Source organism: Cervus canadensis, chromosome 6 (genome assembly GCF_019320065.1).
Source record: "Cervus canadensis isolate Bull #8, Minnesota chromosome 6, ASM1932006v1, whole genome shotgun sequence".
Classification (NCBI taxonomy): Eukaryota; Metazoa; Chordata; class Mammalia; order Artiodactyla; family Cervidae; genus Cervus; species Cervus canadensis.
Genome location: NC_057391.1, coordinates 21326221 through 21343994, shown reverse-complemented (window position 1 = coordinate 21343994; position 17774 = coordinate 21326221). Strand labels below are relative to the sequence as shown.

Genomic DNA, 17774 nt, shown 5'->3' with positions numbered 1-17774 from the left:
TATTGTAACAATAATTTATTGAAAAGGTAAGCTGAATATTCACAATATTATGTGATTGCAGAATTATCAATATCATATTTATTGGATATCACACATTTCCCTATAATTGGCATGCAATATATAATCAGAAAAATAATAAATGTTGTTTTCAAAACACAGTATTAAAAAAAATCCATTCATGATAAGGATTATAAATTGATACCAAGGGGTTATTTAGAGAAAAGGAGTCTGAGTAGCAAATGTAAAGGCAATCTTACAATTTTGAAACAAAACAATGCTAACTCCCTTCAAGAAATCAATAAGCAGCAATTATCCATCAAATGTGTCATACTTTCTGGGTCATCTTGAACCTAACCTTCTTATTCTATGCTTGTCTAACACATCAGTTTCCACTTGCAGACAAACAATATGACAGATGCTACTTTGAAGGTTGCACCAGAGAAGGGGGCTGCCCGTCACAAGTATGAGTACAGGTAGCGGCTGCCTGGGCAGCGCTGTGTCCTTGCTGCACAGAAGTAGGCAGCTGAGTCTCCAGGCTGGATGGTTGCGATGTGCAGGGAGAGACGTTTGGAGGTCTTATTCAAGAAAACAGTCAGTCTCTGGTCTTTTTTTTCACCCATATTTGAATGAATAGCTACAAGGAGCTGGGGACCTTTTCCAGGTTCTTGCTTATACCAAGGGAAATACTCTGAAGCAGTGTCTGTATAAGTGCAGGTGATAACAGCGGTGTTTCCCTCCTGGACACTCAGGGTAGAAGGACTCTGCTCCACCTCGTTTCCAAGACTGACACCTATGGAGAAAGTAGAAGTCAGAGAAAGGAGAAGGTTGTCAGATTATTAAGTTCCACAATTTACTTTCCCTTTTCTACAATAACTAGAAGAAACCTGAATAAAGTCAGTCTCGGTGTCTAACAAATATCTACTAATACACTGTTTCTCTTTTTTTTTTTTTTAATTAATTTATTTATTTTACTGTTTCCCTTAAACCCTCAACTCACAGTCCAGCTGTAGCCATAAGAATGTGATTAAAGCTCCAATGGGTGTCTTCATTGTTTTTCCCATTTAAGATCAATTGTGGACCTGCAGTCTCCAGCCAGGAGACCTGCTTCTGTTACCAAGTGTCCCCTTCTTTTCTCTAGTGGTTTCTACCTAGCCAATAAGAAAAAGGCTCTGCTTCTGCCCTAAGCCTATCCATTCAGAATCCATTCAAAGGAGCCCTCCACATATTCTGATCAGCAGAGGTGCACCCCCATCTGGTGGTCACATCTCTAACTACTGAATTCTGGTTAAATGTCCTTTTCATGGCTGTGCCTACGAGGGACATGCATAAAATCAGCAAAGGTCAAACAAATTATGTCTCAGATTGAAGTAATCTAATGCACAGTAAGAATATAGAGATAGAGAATTTGACTGTTTATAAGCTGAAAAGAGGTAGATGCGGTTGCTCTTTATTCAATGATGGGCCTGATATATAATTTTTAAATTATAAAAGCACCATGATTCACTCTCCTAAACAAACAAGCAAACATATATATATATATATATATATATATATATATATATATGAAACTATCAAGTTCAGCCAATATACCATTTTCATTTGCCTGTTATGGAGGAAAACTCTGTAAAAGAAACTTGTAAGCCAAAGATCAGAGTAACAGAGAGAAGATCATTTGACATTTCAACTGCCTGTTATCTCAGACTGTCTCCTCTAACCTGGTTTTCAGTGGGCCCTTGCTTTCTCAGAGAATTGACAGTAGAAACAGTTGAAATGTATCCTAAAATGTAATTACTAAATGGCAGAGATCTAATGTTGCAGTTTGCATTAGACAGCTTTTCTTTGCTCAGCAACAAGGGTCTGGAATAAGGAGATAGGAAAAGAACATTAAGGGGGAGGTGAGGATATCCAGCTTATCCTCTACTTTCTGCTGCTAGCTCATTTGATATATTTTTTAATTATATAATTTTTCATTCTGCCATCTTGGATCTAATTTCTGTTTTGTAAAATGAGGTGAACTAAACCCTGTCTAAGGGCTCATCTAGCTCTAAATTCTTTTATACTATTTAGCAGAACAAATCTTTATTGAGGCCTGCTCATATACAATGTAGAGTGATGAGAGAGAGTGGGGAGAGACCCCTTGCACTCTGGAACCCCAACACCATTTGTGCATTTCATGCAGTCTTCGGGGGCTGTGGTTGCCACTAATTAACCCTAGGTCCTCTTCTGAAGCAGAGGTAGGGTCCGTGGAGTGAATCCCTATCTGTGATTTCATTTCTCCTATAAGATCAAGGAGAATATAAATCCAGAGTAAAATGGCATAAAATGGGGCAGGGCTCACTGAATGTGAGCGTCATCACAGACAGTGAGGTCAAAGGGGCTTTGTGACTGAATCGGTAAGGAGATGTTCTTCTGGTGATTCATTCTGTAAGTCTTACTTCATCTTGTAGGAATAAAAGAAAAAACATCTGCACGACTGGAGGACCCGGAGGAAGTCGCTGAGTTGCCAACAGGTAAAGCAAGAGGCTCTTTCTAAAGCTACCAAATTGCTTTCTGGCTTCTGTCTCTCCGTGCAAGTGTAGGTGGGGATCACCTGTCATTTTTAGAACCAGTGCAAAATGAAAATTTGGAATCTTCTTTGCAAGAAGCAGGGTAAAGTCTCATTAAGTAATGTTTCTAGTGGCTTCCCTGGTGGCTCAGATGGTAAAGAACTTGCCTGCAATGCGGGAGACCTGAGTTCGATCCCTGGGTCTGATCCCTGGGTCGGGAAGATCCCTTGGAGTAGGAAATGGCAACCCACTCCAGTATTCTTGCCCAGAGAATTCCGTGGAACGAGGAGCCTGGCAGGCTGTAGTCCATGGGCTCGCATAGAGTAGGACAGGATGGAGCGACTAACACTTTCACTTTCAACGTTTCTAGTGGCACCATTTTTCTAAAATGCTTTAACTCTTCATACAAATTAGTTTCATGTATCTGAATCTAATTTTTTGAGACTTTCGATCATTTTAGGTTCACAGAAAAATTAAAGAGAAGATGCAGAGGTTTCCAATATACCTCTCACTCCCACACTTGCATAACCTCTCTTGCTATCAACTTCCACACGAGACTGGTCTATTTCTCACAACTGATGAGCCCATATTAACACATTATAATCGCCCAAAGTCTATAGTTTACTAGGATTCACTCTTGGTGTTGTACATTCTATGGGTTTACACAAATGTACAGTGGCACGTGTTCATCATCATAGTATCACAGAGAGTAGTTTCACTCCTAAACATCCTTTGTGCTCTGCCCATTCATCCCTCCACTCCCCTCAATCCCTGCAATCAGTGGTTTTCACTCTCTTTATAATTTTGCCTTTCCCAGAATGTCACATAGTTGGAATCATATAGTAGGCGGCCTTTTAGATTGACTTCTTTCACTTAGTATCATGCATTTAAGTTTCCTTTGTATTTTTATGGCTTGACAGCCCATTTCTTTTTAACACTGAATAATATTCCATTGTTTGGATGTACCACAATTTACTTATCCATCCACTTGCTGAAGGACATCTTGGTTAGTCCCAAATGTCGGTACCTGTGGATGAGCCGCTGTAGACCCGTGCCCTTCTCTCAGCCTGTGGCAGCCGCCCTCAGTGTTTGGTGCTCCTTGGCTTTCAGACACAGCGCTCCAGTCTCTGCCTTGTCTTCACATAAAAAATTATTTTTCTTATATTTGTTATTACCAGGACTCAAAAATCTGAATACAAACTTTAAAAATATTACACACATTTAATTCCCTTTTCACTTTGAAGGAACACACACGTGCAGTTAACCAAAAAATTGAGTCATCTCTTTCTGTTTGTTGATCACCATATATTTTTTCAAGCATTTTCCATCAGAGAAATTTATATATAGCTTATATTTTGTCTGTCAGGAGCAGTAGACTTTTTTAGCAGGACATTGAATATTGGCATCTACATCAGTTATGACAATGGCTCCATATTAGAGCTTTATATACACGGGAGATTTCTGGGATAAGAAGGGCAAAAAAAAAAAGTGAAATGACAGTCCTAAAGGATCTGATCTTCGGAAGAAAAAAGTGCTGAACTATGAATCTGGAAGCCCAAAGAGGTAACAAGGTACTTGCACGGTGTAGCCCTGCGGAGGGGCGGGGCTGAGGCAGCTGCAGTTTGGGCACAGGCTGCAGATCACCGGGGAGCACTGTGCCTCCACCGCACAGAGGTAGGTGGCTGCGTCTTCCAGCTGGGAGGCTGCGATGTGTAGGGTGCTATACCGTTCCTTAAAATTCACTGTGGAACTCAGCCTTTCTTTCTGCTTCATCCCTGAAGTTATGGAAAACAGCGTGGTGAGGCTGCCTCCGGGATTCTGCTGGAACCACTGCACACTGCTCACTGTGGCAGAAAAATTGCACCTCAGAGTAGAGTTGGCTCCTTCCTGGAGCTTCAAGACTGAAGGGCTCTGCTCCACCTTCACTCCTCTCACCCCTGCTCGGAAAGAGAAAAACACACACATATGATGTCACTGAGGGGTCGCGGATGGGGTTTCCAGACCAGGAAACCCTCTCAGGAAGCACCTGAGGATGAAGGACCAGCTAGGAGCCCCAGTCAGCTCTCCCCCTTCCCGCCCACTGACGGCTGTGGACTCTCCCCAGCCCCCTCTCTGGGGTGACCCCGACTCACAGCAAATCTGGACCCACAGAAGCCCCAGCAGGGCTCCCCATTGTCTCTTCATGATCCCTTGCCCAGGTACTGAGGTGCCTTTGCCCCTACTCTGAAGGATATAGAGTCCTGGGGCCAGAGAAATGTTGTTCTTACTATCAGTGTGTTCCACCAGAATCGCTGAGTACCAATCACATCTGAGGTGTGTCAGCTCACTTAACAGGAAACTCCACCCACAGTGGCCTAGTGAGACTGCAGTAAGGTCAGCAATTTCTCCAAAATTGAGGTTTGGGGGGACACTCAGAGAGGTAAAAGCAATATTTCTGATGTATATAGTCATAAAGAATTTTTTTTTCTTAAAAGACTATATGTAAGAGAAGATTGTGGGATAGTGTGTGAGGAAAAGTAGATGATATTTCTAGAAGAATTGTGTCATGATGGATTACATAGAACCTTTAGGAATTATAGGGAAGAATGACCCACTTTTCAAATTGCATAGTTTGGCAGAGATTTTGATAATTCAGTTATGTGAAAATTCTCATCAAGGAAAACTATCTGATACATGCATTGTTTATTGCAGAAGTAAATACAATTCTTGAAATCGTTTAGAAGCCAAGATATATAGTCAGCCTCTGCACAAAAATGATTCCAATAAGAATTTCGTTGTTGAAAATCAGGACATGCGTATAATGTTCATCTGCCTTAATTTCCACCTCTCCCTTCCTACTGTCCAGCTCTTGGGCACCCTGTTGACCCACAGCTGATTCTGATCTGAGCCACACTTTGAGCCACACTTTTTTGCTCAAATTCAATGTTGTCTTTCTCCTTTCCTTCTATTTTTGTTCCTTATTTTTTCCTCTTTTTATTCTTGTTCTTTCTACTCTCAAGGAAATATATGAAAAGGTAGGAGGTCTGGGGTATTGGAATCATTTCTGGGTCAGTGGGTTTAGGGAATTCAGTCATAACAATTTTAAAAATGAATACAGGTAACGCAGGTGTTTTCTGTTGAGCTTCCATGCTCTCAGAACTCAGTAGTATCCCTATGTCGCTACCTCTGCTCAGAGAATCATCCTCACCATGGATATACAGAGGTAAGGGCTACAGCTTTCCAAACCTTATATAGAATGACAAAGCTGAAATCTGAGATGAACTTCACACAAACACTGTTCCCCTCTCCCCACCTTTGCTGTCTCTAATTTGACTGTTCCCCATGCTCTCTAGGCTCCTCTCTTAACTGTTCCATCTTTGGAATCATCAGAAAATGTCTTCATGTCTTGTAAAGCCTACAGTGCCCCCTAGTGGACTGAAACCATCAACAAAGACCCCTTCAGACCAACAACTGCAGCATCACAGAACCCCAGTCCCATTCACTGCATGCTTTCTGATGAAGAAAGTCGCCAGAAAAAAAAAAAAAGTCACTGCCTAGATTGAATGGAGACTAAAAATAAACTCTTACTCTTAAAATGCCATTTCATGGAAATTTATGCCTTAAAAAATTGATAAGTTTCATTTTGTGCTTTCTTTTCATTACTTTAGTTCAAAATAAATCCTTATTTATAGAAGTTGTGCTGTAAATATGGTAATTTATTAGAAAGAACAAAATTTTGCCATTTGCAACAACAGGGATGGACTTGGAGGGCATTATGCTAAGTAAAATATGTCAGAGAAAGACAAATACTGTATGATATCATCTGTGTATAGAATCTAACAAACACAATAAACTAGTGAATATAACAATAAAAGCAGACTCATAGATATAGAGAACAAACTGGTGGTTTTTAGCGGGGGCAGGGCCAGTAGAGGGGTGTGGGTGTGGGAGACCCAAACAGTTGGGTATAAGAGAGGCTTAAGGATGTATTGTTATAACATGGAGAAGATAGCCAATATTTTGTAATAACTGCAAATGGAAAGTAACCTTTAAAAGTGTTACATAGCCATTGTTATGGCTACAGTCCATAGGGTCACAAAGAGTCAGACAGGACTGAAGTAACTGAGCACACACATACACAAGTGAAAGAAACCAGTCTGAGAAAGCCACACACCATATGATCCCGACTATATAATGTTCTGGACGAAGCAAAACTATGGAGACAGTAAAAAGATCAGTGTTTGCAAGGGGTTACAGGGAAGAAGGGAAAAATTTTTACAGAACATTTTTAAGAAAAGAAAGGCTAACCAATGAGTAAAAGTCAAAAGCTTAATAGTATACAACCTTGGGTAGCTCAGCTGGTAAAGAATCCCCCTGCAATGCAGAAGACCCCCGTTTGATTCCTCAGTCGGAAAGTTCCCCTCTAGAAGGGACAGGCTACCCTCTCCAATATTATTGGTCTTCCCTGTGGCTCATACAGTAAAGAATCTACCTGACCTGGGCTCGATTCCTGAGTTGGGAAGGTCCCCTGGAGAAGGAAATGGCAACCCACTCCAGTATTCGTGCCTGGAGAATCCCAAGGACTGAGGAGCCTGGGGCAGAGGAGCTATGGACAGAGGAGTCCACGGGGTTGCAAAGAGAAGGACACAGCTGAAGTGACGAAGCCCAGCACGGCACATACAAAGTCTGGGGGAATTTTTTGTGTTGTTCTCAGTTCATTAAAGACTAACTTCCACTTTTATGCTGAGTTTGCTGCTGCTGCTGCTGCTGCTAAGTCACTTCAGTCGTGTCCAACTCTGTGTGACCCCATAGGCTGCGGCCTACCAGGCTCCTCCATCCCTGGGATTCTCCAGGCAGGAATGCTGGAGTGGGTTGCCATTTCCTTCTCCAATGCATGAAACTGAAGTCGCTCAGGCATGTCCGACTCTTCGCAACCCCATAGACTGTAGCCTACCAGGCTCCTCCATCCATGGGGGTCTCCAGGTAAGAGGACTGGAGTGGGTTGCCATTGCCTTCTCTGTATGCTGTATAGAAAGTCATCACTGCTTGTCATAAAGAACTGTGGAGAGCACGGCTATTCTTTGCTTACAAATGACCTCACTCGGGCCTCCTGTTTTAGTGCTCCCCAAAACCCTCAACACTCACACATGTGCACTTATGAGGGCAACACCATCTTTCCCAATTATTCAATGATGATTGGTGCCGTGTTTTCTTAACCTTTGCACAGGTGCTCAGGACACATTCTGATGCGTCTCACACGAGGTCTAGGTTCCTTCTTCAACTATTCTACGAGACGAGTCTTCGTTCTTCCTTACACTTCTCATCCTCTGAAATCTGTTGATAGCACTCTGCGCTGCTAACTCCTTTTCTGTTCTCTCTGTATTTTCAAGCGTATACCCTTTCTAATTTCTTAGACTTCCAGGGGGATAAAGAGATAAATGTGAATAAAATCCTTTCCTCTCTTTCCACTGTTTCATTATGTATGAGATTCTGTTCCTCCTCCTTTCATCCCTTCTTTCTCTATTAAGAATGATAATTTCTGGAGGCTGTGGCTCTCCTATCACCTCTCATGCCCTGCTCTGTCAGGAAGACATTGTGCAGACCACACCTCATCTGGCACACTTTGGTTCTTTGAAAGTATAGTGAGGCATAGCAATACCCACCTGGGTGACTTGGAACAACTTGTGGAAGCATGACTTTGCAAGAATATGCAAAACACCACTTCTTTGCTTATGTGGTTTTACCTTGAAATTACTCTGACCCTGGAAAAGGAACTCTTGGTGTCAGAGAGTTTTCAGTTTCACTAGTAAAGAGCTGGGTATGGGGAATATTCTCTTCTTACTCTTATGCTTTAACCATTTGTACGTTTTTAGTATCAACCAGAGACTAAGAGACAAACAACCACAGGCTCTGTGGGAACCACAGTGCATCCAGGCCCCGCTGCTGCTCAGAGTTTGTGCTCAGCTCCCCCTGCAGTTTCCGTCACTGTGTCACCCAGAGCGCAGTAGTACACAGCCGAGTCTGACTCCTGGACCGAGGCTTTCTCCAAGTGGAAGGAGGTGGTTTTTGCATTGTATGTGGCTTCAAAACCTTTGTTGGTTCTCTTGTCATTGACCTTCGTGGCATTGACCTTTGTTGACATAACAGAAGAACGGATCCAAATTTTTACAGGCTCTTTGCTTACCCAGCAGGAAGAGTATCACAGCCACTAATCCTGGAGAAGAGATCATCTCTAGAGTGTCTCCTGAAGAACGTTCTTGACTCTTAACATGAAGAAATGTTGAAGTCACAGTGAGGTTTAGTTTCAGTGAAGTTTAGACACACAGGAAATGTGTCTGCGTTAGGAAACTGAACCCTCTGGTGGACAGGGAAAAAAATGCGATGCATGTATGAAATAAAGTGAAAGTGAAAGTGAAGTCGTGTCCAACTCTTTGCGACCCTGTGAACTATAGCCTGTCAGCCTCCTCTGTCTATGGGATTCTCCAGGCAAGAACACTGGAGTTGGTTGCCATTTCCTTCTCCAGGGGATCTTCCTGACCCAGGGATCGAACACAGGTCTTCCGCATTGCAGACAGACGTTTTACCCTCTGAGCCACCAGGCAGCTTGATGCATGTATACTGGAAAGAAAGTGAAGTCGCTCAGTCGTGTCCAGCTCTTTGCAACCCCATGGACTATAGCCTGCCAGGCTCCTCCATCCATGGGATTTTCCAGGTAAGAGTACTGGAGTGTGTTGCCATTTCCTTCTCCAATGCATGAAACTTTCCTTCTCAAATGCATGAAACATGCGTAAAAAGTGAAAGTGAAATCCCTCAGTCATGCCCAACCCCATGGACTGCAGCCCACCAGGCTCCTCGGTCCATGGGATTTTCCAGGCAAGAGTACTGGAGTAGGTTGCCATTGCCTTCTCTGGTATCCATTGTGGGCCAACCTATAATCCACTGACTGTCAGAAGAGTTTGTGGCTGTTTACAGAGGAAGTAGTAAGAAGCAGGTCATTACTGAGTGAATCTCTGTTTTTCAGCATTGTGCCCCAATTTATAGAAGAGCGACTGACAACTATTTGTTGTTTAGTCACTGAATCAGTCATGTCTGACTCTTTTGCAACCCTAAGGACTGTAGCCTGCTAGACTCCTTTGTCTGTGGGATTTCCCAGTCAAGAATGCTGAAGTGAGTTGCCATTTTCTTCCCCAGGGGATGGAATCGAACCTGAGTCTCCTGCACTGGCAGGTAGATTCTTTACCACTGAGTCACCAGGGAAGCCCTGACCGATGTTTATTACATGCTCACTGAATATTTACTATACCAAAAAAAAGTAATGAATAAAGGGTCTTTGATTGTGGAATCACTGCTGCTTGAAATAAAATATTTTCTCAGTCCTAAAATAATATCATTTGTAAGAAATGATATCTTTCTAATAAAATTTTTGTCAAGGAAAAAAGTCACAGTGTCTCATCAATAGTCAAATAATCCTGAATTTCAGAATCATTAAAATGTGAAAACAAAAGATATATCATAATTGAAATTATCAAATCCTTGTAGAATTATCTAAGAGCAATATCTTATTTTCCTACTTCTTCCTTAACTCTAAGATAAAAGGGTTGGTCTATGTATATCAGACAAGTACTAATCCCATTGTATATTCTTAGTTGATATCTAGCCTCAAAGATACTTTCTATTCTATCTGCCACATTTTGCTGCCAAGCTTTAACAAAATAATATTCCCCCCAGTGTTTGAAACCCTGAAGATGTGGATTTGTGTCAAAAGCTCAGAGCATGAGTTAGGTCACTCTTTCCCAGCTTTTGAAATTGTTAAAGACCTCTCAGCCAATATTCACATGACAGCTGAAAGTAGAATTAATGAGTGAATGACTTAAAATTACAGATTCTGGGCCCACCAATAACTTCATGAATCACATTATCCAGAGTTGAGACCCATGAACCTGTAATTTTTGAAAGCTCCTCAAGAAGTTGGGTCGCAGGTTGGATGCATGAGACAAGTGCTCAGGGCTGGTGCACTGGGAAGATCCAGAGGGATGGGATGGGGAGGGAGGCGGGAGGGGGGATCGGGATGGGGAACACATGTAAATCCATGGCTGATTCATGTCAATGTATGGCAAAAACCACTACAATATTGTAAAGTAATTAGCCTCCAACTAATAAAAATAAATTAAAAAAAAAAAAGAAGTTGGGTTGCAGCTAGTCTGATGTTGGTTTACAAGTTTTCATTTGGGACAGATGTCCTAGATCAAGGTAGTTGTCAAAGATCAGTGAGCAACAGGATGTTCCCAGGACTACGTACATACTCAAAACTTCTCTTCTTGAGTGAAGGCAATGGCAACCCACTCCAGTACTCTTGCCTGGAGGATCCCATGGACGGAGGAGCCTGGTGGGCTACAGTCCATGGGGTCTCGAAGAGTCGGACACGACTGAGTGACTTCACTTTCACTTTTCACTTTCATGCATTGGAGAAGGAAATGGCAACCCACTCCAGTGTTCTTGCCTGGAGAATCCCAGGGACGGGGGAGCCTGGTGGACTGCCATCTCCGGGGTCTTGAAGAGTCGGACATGACTAAAGTAACTTAGTGCAGCAGCAAAAACAAGCACTTCTTTAGCTCTCTCTTTATGACCGTTCATTTTATAAAACAAAACCTCTGAGGAGTATCAAGATGAAGTTCTAATAGGCATTCACCTTCTGTAAAGCCCTGTAACCATAGATCCCTAAACACACAGATGGAAGCTTAGCCCATTCTGTTTCTGGGAGTTCACTCTTCTCAGATTCACATCAAGGAATTTCATGAGTCCAGAGTCAGCACATGAATCGTTTCCTAAATCCAGATTTAAATTTAAAAAACCAGGCTCAGATACTGCTTGGATTCACATATCCTTTCCTTTCTTCTCCACTTTCCAAATCACATAGTAAGAAACTGCCTCAAAAATACGCCAGAAAGAAATTCTGGAAAATCAGTTACAAACTCCTTCTCTGGTAGGTGGGTTTCCCTGGTGGCTCAGATGGTAAAGAATCCGCTGGCAATTCTGGTGTATAGAAAGGATGCAAAATAGGTTGTAATGGTGTAGGACTGAGAATAAATGTATAGCACATGGAGACAGATAGTTGTTATCTCTATTTTCAAAAAACATAGTTTAAGGCTAATGAGTACATATAGGAGAAGTATTTTTGCATTTCGGGGTCATAAAAGAAGACTTGTACAACACTGAAGAAAAGTATTTGCTATATTTGGATTTTAATGGCTTTATTAATACATAGTTCTCTTTAAAATAAATTGCACCTCCTTAACTTAATAAGATTGACATATGTATATACTCGTGAAGCCATCTCCACAATCAAGATAATGAATAATGCATCACCCCAAAAGTTTCCTCTTGTCTCTTTTTAGTCCTTTCAGCCCTCTCTTCACTTTTTACTCCCATTTTCAAGCAACATTTCTCTCATAGTTTGCATATTCAGTAATTTCAAATAAATAGTATGATATGTGCCTTTGATAGGTTCTTTCATTCAGCATAATTATATATATTCCATGGTTATTATAATCATGTTTTATTCCTTTGTATTGCTGAGTAGTATTCCATCATATAGATGTGATTTATCTATAGATATGTTTATCTATTCACTTACTGATGGACATTTAGGTTAGTCCTAGTTTGTGGCTGTTACAAACAAAGCTGCTATGAACATGTGTGAATAAGATTTTTTATAGTTATACTTTCATTTCTCTTGTGTCAATATCTGGGAGTAGAATGACTGGAGCCTATGTTAGGTATATATTTGACTTTGTTTAACTTTCTTCTTTTTTCTAGTAGCTTTTTTGTTAATTCCCTTGGATTTGACGCTCAGATAATTATGCTGTCTGTGACTAAAGATAGATTCACTTATTCTTTTCTAAAATGTATGATTTTTGTTTCTTTCTCCTGCTTTATTGCACTGGCTATAGTACAATATTCAATAGGACAACTATAGGACCCATAGTACAATATTCAATACAAAAGGTAAGAGTCAAAATTCTTCCCTTAGTCCTGAAATTTGAAGGAAAGCATTCAGTCTTTTGCTATCAAGTGTATTTGATGTAGATTTGTTGTAGAGAACCTTTATTAACTTAATGAATTCCCTTAAGTCTTAATTAATTTGCTGGGAGTTCTTAATCAAGAATAGATACTGAATTTTGTCCAGTGGTTTTTCTGTAGCTATAGAGGTTACTGTCATTAATCTTCTATGACTTGTTAATCTCTGTGGATACATTACTAATAAATCGTCTTACAAATAGTAAAACAAAGCTATCTGGAAACTTAATTTTAGAGTTAATAGTTTTGAACACAGACCTATCTAATAGCAAAAATCTGTTTCCTTTTTTCCCCTATAGATTATTTTCAGAGAAACTTTGAGAGAGAAAGGGCAGCAAAATTACTACTCAAATCTTTGAAATATTTTAAGACAGTCTTTTAATAGGTTCTTTACTTATTCAAATTGGACTAATTAAATAATTATAGATTTGGCCCTTTAGCCAAAAGAGGAAAGAAACATGAAGAATACTCATGAACTTGTTTACAAAACAGAAACAGACTCACAGACATAGAGAACGAACTCATGGTTGCCAAAGGGGAAGGATGGGGGGGAGAGATCGATAGGGGGTTTGGGATGGACATGTACACACTGCTCTATTTAAAATGGATAACCAACAAGGACCTATGTCTAGCACAGGAAACTCTGCCTAATGATACGTGGCACCTTGGATGGGATGGGAGCTTGGGGGAGAATGGATACAAGTACCTGTATGGCTGAATTCCATTGCTGTCCCCCTGAAACTATCACAACATTGTTAATCAGCTATACTCCAATATAACATAAAATTAAAAAAAAAAAAAAAAAAAAATTCAAGCTGCAATTCAGGAGATGACCACCAGGTAGTGCTTTGACCATCCCCTTCAGACTCCTACTTACTAGGCACCCGAGGAGCGATGCTCCATACCAGTGCACCAAACTCTTCTAGGTTTCTGTAAACCACTAGAATCCTGAAACCTCGTTCATGACTACTGGTCACTATTTCTCTTTCCCTTTAAATTGGCATGTGATAAAGTAGTCTAGAGCATAGTTTTTCAGACTAACCAGGATAAATGTTTCTCAAAAATTTAAAAACTGTACTGCCATGTGATCCAGCAATTCTACTTCTGATTATATTATATTCAAAACACTTGAAAGAATTTGGATATATACCCCAAATACTGAGATATTCATATATCCATGTTTCTACCAAAAGATGGAAGGAACCCAAATGTTCATCAACAGATGAATGAGTAGACAAAAAATAGTGTATGTGTACAATGGAATATTATTCACCTTTAGAAAGGTATAAAAAAAATCTACAACATGGATGAAATTTGAGGACATTATAATCAAAGAAATGTCACAAAATGAACAATATTTTGTAATTTGACTTATATGAGTTATCTAAAGTAGTCAAACTCATAGAAAGAGAAAGTAGAACAGTAGTGGCCATGGGTTGGAGGGACAAGGGAATGAGGAGTTAGTCTTTTTTTTTTTTTTTTAATTTACATTTTTGTCTGCACGTTGAGGCATGGGGAATATCAGTTCCTTGACCAGGGATCAAACCTGTGTCCCCTGCATTGTAAGCATGGAGTCTTAATCACTGGACTACTAGGGAAGTCCTGAGGAGTTTGTCTTTAATGAGTATAAATTTTCAATTTTTCAAGATGCAAAGAGTACTAGATATGGATGGTGCTTGCTGAACAACAAGGCAAATGTATTTAGTATCACTGGATTGAACACTTAAAATAGTTAAAATAGTAAAAATGAATGTCAAAATGATAAAAATTTAATTTAAAAAATTTAAGGGAGTATTTTAAGAATTCTACTTTACACATCTGCTTCCAAATGCAAATATAAGAGGGAGTCATAATACAAGACCACTTATCAATCATCCATTACCATTCAGATTTTAAGGTGCTGAGAAAATGAGGTTAGAGGTAGGAGGAAATTGGAGACAAGGAGTATTTTGGACTGTGTTAACACTGATTGAAAAACAGGCCCTACAGGATTGCAAAATCAGTCACATGATGGTAAAAATGCTTTTTGAAGAGTGGTACAGCAAAGGGCAAAAGCAGAGAAAGAAGACAATTCATACTCTTCTCCTTCACAATGTCCTTCTAAGAGCAGCTAATTATTAATCACTTTGTGAATAAGATTGATGGGAGGCAGTTAAACTATATTATAGAAATTGAACTATTTCATGCTAGAGGTGTTAATAATGCAGAATGAGTATTAGCATAAAGTTTGTGACATATTAAACATTTTGGAAAGTAAATGAGAGTACATTGATTCCATTAATAAATCTAAAATAAATTTATTCATTAAATGGTATAAAACTGTATTCAAACAGATATTCAAAAAGAGGACTACCACAGAGAGATTTCACCACCTTCCTCATTCCAAGTAATGTTGGTAATATAATATAAATACAATAAATATTTATTGAACAAATTGATCTGTGGAAAATTCTTAAAGAGATGGGAATACCAGACCACCTGACCCACCTCTTGAGAAATCTGTTTGCAGGTCAGGAAGCAACAGTTAGAACTGGACATGGAACAACAGACTGGTTCCAAATCGGGAAAGGAGTATGTCAAGGCTATATATTGTCATCCTGCTTATTTAACTTATATGCAGAGTACATCATGAGAAATGCTGGGCCAGATGAAGCACAAGCAGGAATCAAGATTGCTGGGAGAAATATCAATAACCTCAGATACCCAGATGACACCACCCTTATGGAAGAAAGTGAAGAACTAAAGAGCCTCTTGAAGAAAGTGAAAGAAGAGAGTGAAAAAGTTGACTTAAAGCTCAACATTCAGAAAACTAAGATCAGGGCATCTGGTCCCATTACTTCATGACAAATAGATGGGGGAACAGTGGAAACATTGTCAGACTTTATTTTGGGGGGCTCGAAAATCACTACAGATGGTGACTGCAGCCATGAAATTAAAGGACACTTACTCCTTGGAAGAAAAGTTTCTACCAACCTAGACAACATATTAAAAAGCAGAGACATTACTCTGCCAACAAAGGTCCATCTAGTCAAGGCTATGGTTTTTCCAGCAGTCATGTATGGATGTGAGTGTTGGATTATAAAGAAAGCTGAGTGCTGAAGAATTGATGCTTTTGAACAGTGGTGTTGGAGAAGACTCTTGAGGGTCTCTTGGACTGCAAGGAGATCCAACCAGTCCATCCTAAAGGAAATCGGTCCTGAATATTCACTGGAAGGACTGATGTTGAAGCTGAAACTCCAATACTTTGGCCACCTGATGTGAAGAACTGACTCATTGGAAAAGACTCTGATTCTGGGAAAGACAGAAGGTGGGAGAAGAAGGGGACAACAGAAGATGAGATGCTTGGATGGCATCACCGACTCAGTGGACATGAATTTGAGTAGACTCTGGGAGTTGATGATAGACAGGGAGGCCTGGTGTGCTGCAGTCTGTGGGCTCGCAAAGAGCTGGACATGGGTGAGCAACTGAACTGAACTGAACTGATCTGAACGACCAATAATTCACACATATTTTTAACTGATTTTTAATTCAGACATTTTTGAATTTCCTTAGTCAATTCTTCTAGTTTTATCTAATTACCATACGGTAAAGATTTTGGTGGTTATATTTGTCTTCGATAAGAAATTTAAATCCAAATTTTCAGGGATAAGAATGTTTTTGATGAGTGATAGCTCTAGACATGGTCTATGAACCTAGAGAAATACTTTCTTAGAGTGAGTGTTTCCCCTCTAAACCTACACCTGTGCTGCCACAGTACTAACCACTCCTGTCTGTGAAGGCAATTCCCCACCCTGGTCCTACCACAGGTGGGTGTATCATTAGAACTCTGGGTTTTGGTGCAGGTCCCTCCTGCACGCCTCTCACTGTGGGCTCCCTCGGTGCACAGAAATACACTGCAGAGTCCTCCAGGTGTGAGTCTGAGATGGTAAGTTTGATGAATCTGCTTGCCTCCTGGAAATTCAATGAGCAGCAGCCTTCCGTGGCATTTTGCTTGTTATGAGAGTCCTGGCGAATGAGGAAGGTCATTGCCCCACTGCTGGGCTTCTTGTACCAGAACAGACTGTAAGCTGCACCACTGGTGTCGTATGTGCAATCCAGGGTCACAGTTTCTTTCTCCTGCACTGACATTGGTGGTTGGTCTTGAGTTACTTTCTGGGCAATACTGGATCCTAGAGGGAAAAAACAGATAGAAGTAGACTGCAGCCATGAAATTAAAATTAGGAAGGAAAGCTACGAATAACCTAGACAGTGTATTAAAAAACAGAGACATCACTTTGCCAGTAAAGATCTGTATAGTCAAAGCTATGGGTTTTCCAATAGTCATGTTTGGATGTGAGAGTTGGACCACAAAGGAGGCGGAGTGCTGAAGAATTGATGCTTTCAAATTGTGGTGCTGGAGCAGACTCTTGAGAGTCCCTTGGACTGTAAGGAGATCAAACTAGTCAATCCTAAAGGAAATAAACCCTGAATATTCACTGAAAGGACTGATGCTGAAGCTGAAGCTCCAATAATTTGGCCACCGGAGGCAAAGAGCAGACATATTGGAAAAGACCCTGATAGTGGGAAAGACTGAAGAGAAAAGAAGGGTGCAGCAGAAGATTGGGTGAGTAGATAGTATCACTGACTCAATGGACGTGAATTTGAGGAAACTCTGAGAGATAGAGAGGAGCAGGGGAACCTGGCGTTCTGCAGTCCATGGGGTTGCAAAGAGTCAGACACAACTTAGCTACTGAACAAAAACAACAGAGATTTAGGAATAAATGGTGTAGAATAAAGAAATTCTACTTTACACTCGGCTAAGCTTCCTTCCCAGGCTACCCTTAAGACTGCCTGTTCCCTTGGTCCTTAGGTCACAGAGGAGGCACAGTCCCACTGGGGCCATCCTTACTGAAACACAGTGAAGCCACGACCACCTTCAGAAGGCTGGAGAGAAGCATGTCTCAGCTCATCCACTAGATGGAAAATATCTTCTTCTTCAATGTCAAGGCTTTGCAAGGTGAGGTGAGCCTGAGAGGGTGAGGGAAGAACTGCTGGGTATGTGCTGCTGCTGCCCCACAACAGGAAACAGGGGTTAGTGATGTAGCAAGTTGATGTAGTTAGTTGAGTAGCAAGTTGATGTGGGTTACATCAACTTCTCTATAAACCAGTTGAGAGTCCTACTCACCCCAAACT

General features: G+C 40.7%; 2 gene segments (V, D, J or C); both read right to left on the bottom strand.

The window, feature by feature from the left end:
* Positions 1-4085: 4085 nt before the first annotated feature.
* LOC122444180 lies at positions 4086-4797 on the bottom strand. The segment is given in 2 exon segments: positions 4086-4483; positions 4679-4797. Coding segments are annotated over 2 exon segments (450 nt in total).
* Positions 4798-8472: 3675 nt separating this feature from the next.
* LOC122444179 lies at positions 8473-17555 on the bottom strand. The segment is given in 3 exon segments: positions 8473-8655; positions 16467-16771; positions 17491-17555. Coding segments are annotated over 3 exon segments (537 nt in total).
* Between the last annotated feature and the right edge of the window lie 219 nt (positions 17556-17774).